General features: G+C 35.9%; 1 protein-coding gene across 2 annotated transcripts in view; it reads right to left on the bottom strand.

Moving 5' to 3' along the window:
- The window catches only part of LOC107665045 (regulator of G-protein signaling 3-like), a 48,406-nt gene that overhangs the window by 25,678 nt on the left and 15,635 nt on the right, over window positions 1-7,093 (bottom strand). For both annotated transcript variants that reach the window (XM_016455786.1, XM_016455788.1), the window contains 6 exons: window positions 6,372-6,477; window positions 5,833-6,202; window positions 5,704-5,752; window positions 4,701-4,951; window positions 4,093-4,176; window positions 254-365 (listed from right to left, as the gene is read on the bottom strand). In XM_016455786.1, the coding sequence (XP_016311272.1) occupies window positions 254-365; window positions 4,093-4,176; window positions 4,701-4,951; window positions 5,704-5,752; window positions 5,833-6,202; window positions 6,372-6,477 (972 nt within the window). The remainder of the gene's footprint in view (window positions 1-253; window positions 366-4,092; window positions 4,177-4,700; window positions 4,952-5,703; window positions 5,753-5,832; window positions 6,203-6,371; window positions 6,478-7,093) is intronic.

Here is a 7,093-nt window from a genome sequence, read left to right as displayed (position 1 = left end):
TATTATGATGCACAAAAATGTTTTTTTTTAATCGTGAAAAATATTATGATGTTCAGAAGTTAAAAATCCCTACCTGAATGAGCAGAAAAAATACTCACTTTTGAGCAATTTATAATATGTATACACAATTTTCAAATATGCACAGTAAAAAAAACAAAAAACAATATGCAGTACTCCAAAAACAGCTATCATAGCTGGACAAAAAACATAATACAAAGTCTTCTACACAGAGTTAGTGGAAAATAGTACATACCGTCCTGCGGCTGTATCTCATGGAGGTAAAGTGGACTCTGTAGAACATTACAGCGGCCCGGTTCATCTTCCCTGGTCAACAGCATCAGATCTGTGTAGATGAACACTGTAGCCTATAGAGGGCGATACAGACAACAATCAGAACCACACTGAAACATCTCCGTCTGACCTTCTTATGTCACACTCACTCAGCTTCTACCAAGTGAAGACAAACATAATTCTTTATAATGGAAAACATGAGCCTTGATCTTTAACTATTTGTAGCGTTCATTTAGACTGGAGATCAGAGGTAGAATGAATTGTCCTTTACTTAATGATTTGAATAATATTACACACCTGTAACACCCATTAAAGTTACGATGAATCAGGTAAAGTCAAGTTAAGGTCATTAGGAAAGGGAAAAGCTCTGATTCCCACACAGAAAGCAGCAGGCTGGTTGCGCTGCTTTGCCTTTCATGGTGCCCATTGCCCAGGCTTGGAATTAGGCCAGCTTAATAAAAGCAGCTGATCTAAATCACAGGCAAACACACACACGCTCGTTCTAGGACACTGGAGGAATGTGTTTAGTGATGTACAGCTCATCCTTCTTAAACACTCTGATCTTTAGAAACTCTTGACTGCATTACTCAAACAGGTCTCTCGGCAAAATTGAGGTCAGCTGGCATGCAGACGGGGGCCCTGTGAGAGAGCACAAAGGATGTGACAGACTCTCAAAGGGAATCGCTATAGATACGAAGTCGGTTTTGGAGGCTATTGTGGCACAATATTGCTCATGCTGAGGAAGCCGAGGTCATGTTATTCCCAAACTGCAGGTTTCCTTTAAAGCTGCAGCAGAAAGAAATCACGGATCAAGGTATCTGCTTCCACACTATGTGGAGCAGATATTTTGTGTCGGGCATTACTGTCAACGAGACAAATATTCCTGTAGTTCCCAAACGATCGTTCAGTGAAATGGATCGAATAGAAAAGGTAGTGTTTCGTCCATCTCGAGAAAACATCAGGGTCACCGGACTAGCAGGCTTTTAGAGGGGTATCATGAGAACGAGCTCAAATCTGACCGAACAAAATAGTCAATTCTGCTGAAAGGGGACACCAGCTCTAGGTCACCTTCAGAGCCCACAAACAAGACATTACAAGAATCGCTTCTGCATACTTGATCCAAGACGAGATGTTTTAGACAGTATGTCTCTCAAGCTAGATTCCTGGAACCAGATCAAGGACTTGCTTAAAAGGATCTAAACGTCATCAATAGTTAAACTAAAAACGTTACATGTTTTGGACATGACAATGCAATCTGCAATGAATGTTAGCAGATTCATCAGATATAAAATAATAATAACAAAGCCATCACATAGCTTAAAGGGATAGTTCACCCAAAATATGAAAATTCTGTCATCATTTACAGAATTTCTTTCTTCTGCTGAACACAAAAGATGATATTTTGAAGAATGTTGGTAACCAAACAATTGACGGTACCCATTGACTTCCATATAATTTTTTTTTTCCCATAGCATGAAAGTCAACTGTTTGGTTACCAACATTCTTCAAAATATCTTCTCATACAGTTTTGAAGGGTGAGTAAATGATGACAGAATTGCTTTTTCAATGTATGGAAAAGAGCAGCAAAAACATTCTGCTAAACTTCTCTTTATGTTTCATGGTAGATAGTAAATCATGATTTTTCAATGCTTTTCATTTTTGGATAAACTAGCCAATTCCCTTTAATATCTCAATTGTTTCTCTAACAGAGCAATGACAATAAAAGGAAAGCAAATGAAGACTTGTGCTTGCTTTAGATGTTTCTACTGAGAAACAGAGATTAGTTTCTATCTCAGAAGAGTTTTCAACAATCTCACAAATTGTGCTGATTTACCAGTCTGCAATCAAAGGTCATGAATCACAATACAGGGTTTCTGCAGGATTTTTAAGTGCAAATTTAAGACTTTTTAAGACCTTTTTTAAGACCTGCACAAATAAAATTAATACCATATGAGCGGGGTAGGGCAATGTCTATAGTACCATATTAAACTGTAAAATGACAGTAAAAAGCATAATTTACAGTTCAGATACAAGTTTTCACAAAAAACAAAAAGTTTTATAAAATGATCAACTTTACATTTCAGCCTTTAAACCATTTTTAAGAAAATGGAGTCGAAAGTATTAATCATTATATTAATTTAAACAATTATTATCAATAAATTATTATATCAATTAAATAACAAATTAGGGGTTTGCAATATTGACAAAAAATATCTCTATATTTTCTGGGATTTTATCGATAACGATAATTAGACGATATTTTGCTGAGTGTGTTACTGTGCTGATATCTTAAGGACTACCGTGGACAGCTGACTCCTGAATTTTTTTTTTTATATATATATATTCTGTGTGGTCAGTTCACAGCAGTGACAGAAATTAATCTTTTCCAATAAGTTTTATGGGCATTTTTACCTTTAAGCCATTTTTCTCTTAAAGTGTGCAACAACTTTTGAGTCAAATTCTTGCATTTGGGTTGTTACCAAGCAAATTAAATCAGTATCAACAAAATGTATCTTTGCAATGCAGAGGAAACACAGAAACTGCATCTTAAGTGGCATTTAGATGCATTTACACACTGTTTAATGCAGCTCTACTTTAAATGTGAAATTAAAATCGCCAGTAGGTGGCAGCAAGTCACTGTTAATAAGTGAGTCATTGTGATTGAACCGAATCATTTAAACGCTTGATTTATTCAGGAAGGAAACACCGTCATGTTGCTCAGGGATGCAAAACAGTGCTGCTTTTTGTTGGCAAAATAGAGCAAAAGCAGGAAATACGGTGTCTAAAATGTAAGTCTCTTAACTTCTTGTTTATTGAACTGCTGTATACAATCAATATCACATTTGTAATCATGTTGACTTTTGGAGAAAAAAAACGGCACTCTTCGTGTGATATTAACTATATGAAATTATATAAATATATACATTTTCTGCCCCCATATCTTGAATTATGTGATAATTCTAAATGCATTTTAATAGACCGATTCATGCAGGGAAAGAACGCACTCTAAATGCGCGTACTAGTTTAGCCTATATTAACTGACTTCATCAACTAATGTATGTGTGCAGACTGTGCACTCTGTAGGTGTATTTTCGCAGACCATATATATCGCACACCCTACTGTTTAGATATTTATAATGCATTGTCTTCTTATCGATCCACCAGTTCATATTTAAAGCTCTGCGTGTTTGCAGGGTAAAAACATGGGCCGATTTTGGCATTGGTCTGAACTCTGAACAAAACAACAGGCTTTTTGAAAATGCTTATTCTCTGCCAGCAGGTGGCGTGTTTGGTTGAAATATCACTGTTTCCCCGGTAACAGCAGAACACAAAGCGCAGCACGGACTTTGAACTTTGAAATCGTAGCCTTTTTTGAAGTTTAATCATCACATTCTGCTATATCGCAATTCTGGTCTTTCCATCCCAAATTTAAGACCTCTTCAAATCATAATTAACACTTTATTGTACAATTTAAGACTTTTTAAGGCCTTAAGTTTGATACAACTACATTTAAGACTTTAAGACTTTTTAAGACCCCGCGGAAACCCTGCAATATGAACCTAAAAATTTCTCATCAAAAAATTATTTGGGATATGCCATCCATATTATTTGTATGGCTGTATAGTCTTATTATGTGCTAACAATTGTCTTATTAGTTATAAATACATTTGTTAAAATGTAAATGAAAAATGTGATCATTAAATACAACAGAAAACTCCCCTAATTAAACAACAACAACACCAACAACAACCTCTGAGCAACACATTTTTCTCTGGGGAGAGTGTGAGTTTGTGGCGTTACCTTAAGAGCTGTGTGTTTACTATCATGAAGGATCATTTCCTCTGACAACATCAGGACTCTCTCTGGGCTGCACAGGTCCAGTGGCTGCAATGCAATTAAAGACTCATTACAGCTACACTGTGTGCATCATGTCAATCATGTTATTTGCTGAAAGCTGTGTATCAGTATAACACATCCTAGATGAACTATAATAACAGCACACGGCCATTAAATTGGCATGAAATGCCAAGCAGTGAGAGTGGTATGCTGTGGTGTGGCATATTATACTTCAACTATTTTAATTTTAAGTAACATTTTTGTTTTAAAAAAACACGTAATTATTATACATGCAGCTTTTCGTGACCTTGTATTACTTGAGGAAAATTCTTTCTCACACCACAGAAAAAAGCTAAAGATTATTAAAAATGGGGGAAACATATGAAAACACACTCTTACTTACACATTCATACAGATTTTAACCAATAATTAATATTTGTTATTGATAAGACTTGTATGATACACTTAATAACACAAACCACTGATCTTTTACCTCTAGCATGAATATTTCCAATAAAACATGTACAAAGACTACATAATAAACCTGGAAGATAAACAGATAGTGAACATACCTGAACAAAAACTGGGAAGATGAGAATCTTGGGGGCCAGACTGACGTATGTGCCATAGTTGGAGTGAGGCAGGTGGGACTGGACGATGGTGCAGTTCTGGTAGTTGGCAAAGCTCTGTCTGTAGGATGAAGGAGGCAAGGTGGTGGTCTTGCTGTTTATAGACCTGCACAAGGTGGCTTGTGCTTGCAGCCCCCCATTCTGCAGGTAGTCTGGGCTCTGCTGCACTCCTCTGCTAGTCTGATAGATTCTTCCTATGAATCGACATGAAATAGCATCAAAAACTTGTAAAAACGTACCACACTATTATGATTTTTTTTTGTACATGTACAGTACCATGTTATTATTTGAAGTACCCTGGATTAGCATGCAAAGACCTCAAAAGTTTAGGCTTGGTTCTATTTTTTCCTTTTTAAAGAAGACTATTTGCACAAAAATACAGTAAAAACGGTAATACTGTGATATATTATTACAAGTTACATTTCCGTTATGGCAAAGCTGAATTAAAAAAAAAAATGTTTTTTGAGAAACATTTCATTTTATTATAAATGTTGAAAACAGTTAATATTTTTGTGGAAACCATGATTTTTTTTGATGAATAGGAAGTTAAAATGAACAGCATTATTTAAAACAGAATTTCTCTGTAACATTATACATGTATTTACTGTCACGTTTGACCAATTTAATGCATTCTTTAAAAAATAAAACAAATCAATCAATCTTTGAAAAAGAAATAATATATTTCTTAAAAAAATATCTTATTGAGACCAAACTATGAACACATTAGTCATTCACTATGGTTATGAGCCTCATGATACTGCCATCTGTCATTTCATCACAACACTTGGGGATCACAATAACTGTTCTTGCACATTTTATGCTTCTTTCCTAAAGAGCATATGCAAAAATTTGACATTTTGACAAACTGATCTGAGACTAGTCAATATCAGATCTTTGCCTAAACATGTGGAACAGAAATATAAAACGTTCTCATAGGCTGTCTTACCAAGAGTTCCCAGGGTGCCATTGGAGTCAGAATACACTGGCTGCAATATCTGCAACATTAAACAATCAGATAAGCAACATATTACCCCACTCAAATTGAACATGAATACAATTGCTTTCAGATTCCCACCTGGTTTCCAGGGCTGACAGGAGAGAGGATGATGTAGTTGTCACCGTTTGATGATGTCACACGGGTACCTTTGAGGGTCTGTGTGCGTGTTTTGTAGTCATTTTCTTCTCGTTTGCCAGTCCAAGACCACAATGACTCTCCTACTCCGTTTCCTGAGTTATCAGGGCCACTTCCTTTTTTACGGCGACCCTGTTTGTGATTGGCGGGTCGAGAGAGTAAAGGTGGAGTTTTGTTTTGTGTCTTTGCAGTTGAAGAGAGAGAATCAAATCCGGAAGGTTTGTAGGAAGGTCTGTGTATAAGCCCCTCATAGTAAGGCTTCATAATAGGCACTGTCCTCCACACCACCACTGTGATCTCATTACGACAATTCCTGCAGGAAGAAGGATGATTTTAACAATAAGCCAGTTCAATAAAGATAAATAAAGAACCAGTTCCAATGTTAGCTCATTATACTATTATTATTAAAAAATGAGAGGCGATTATTAAGTTGTTGTGAAACCTGTGGCTACAAAATAATGACCAAAAACATCCCTACACACCTGATGGCATGAGCCAGGTCTACACACTTCCAGTGTTCAACCGGCTGGCCATTTAGCTGCAATAATGTGTCCAGCTGCTGTAAACCTGCCTGGTAAGCTGGACCTCCTAAACAAAATAGACAAAGACACTCAAGATCATAAATAGTTAAAAAAAGTATCCCCTTTATTTTACAGTGTAATTGTGTACACTGAAGTACTGAGCAATATTAATCAATAGCATGTACTTACTATACGGTAAGCGTTAGGATTAGGGTTTGGATTAGGGTTACTGCTTGTAATTATGCATAATTTACTGTTGTTACCATAGTAAATACATGTAAGAAAGACATTCAAATAAAGTGTTTACACAAAAGTGTTTTTTTTGGTCATGCTTTATTTTAAGGTCCAATTCTCGCTATTAGCAAACCATTAACTATGGCTTTTGCCTCAAACTAATTTGCTGCTTATTATTAATAGTAAGTGTAGTTGTTAAGTTTAGGTATTGGGTCGGATTAAGGATGTAGAATATGGTCATGCAGAATATGTGCTTTATAATACTAATAAACAGCCAATATGTTAATAATAGGCATGCCAATAAGCAACTGTTAATAGTGAGAATTGGACCCAGTACTAAAGTGTTATCTTTTTTTGTACCTTTATGTTTAGGAAATGTGTAAAAATTTACACATCACTGGGGCAGTTCCCTTTAAGGGACACTTTTTTTTTTTTTTTTTTACTTTATC

This window comes from Sinocyclocheilus anshuiensis, unplaced genomic scaffold (assembly GCF_001515605.1).
Source record: "Sinocyclocheilus anshuiensis isolate Anshui unplaced genomic scaffold, SAMN03320099.WGS_v1.1 scaffold399, whole genome shotgun sequence".
Lineage (NCBI taxonomy): Eukaryota > Metazoa > Chordata > Actinopteri > Cypriniformes > Cyprinidae > Sinocyclocheilus > Sinocyclocheilus anshuiensis.
Note: the sequence above shows the minus strand (reverse complement) of the source record. Positions and strands in the feature narration are given on the sequence as shown.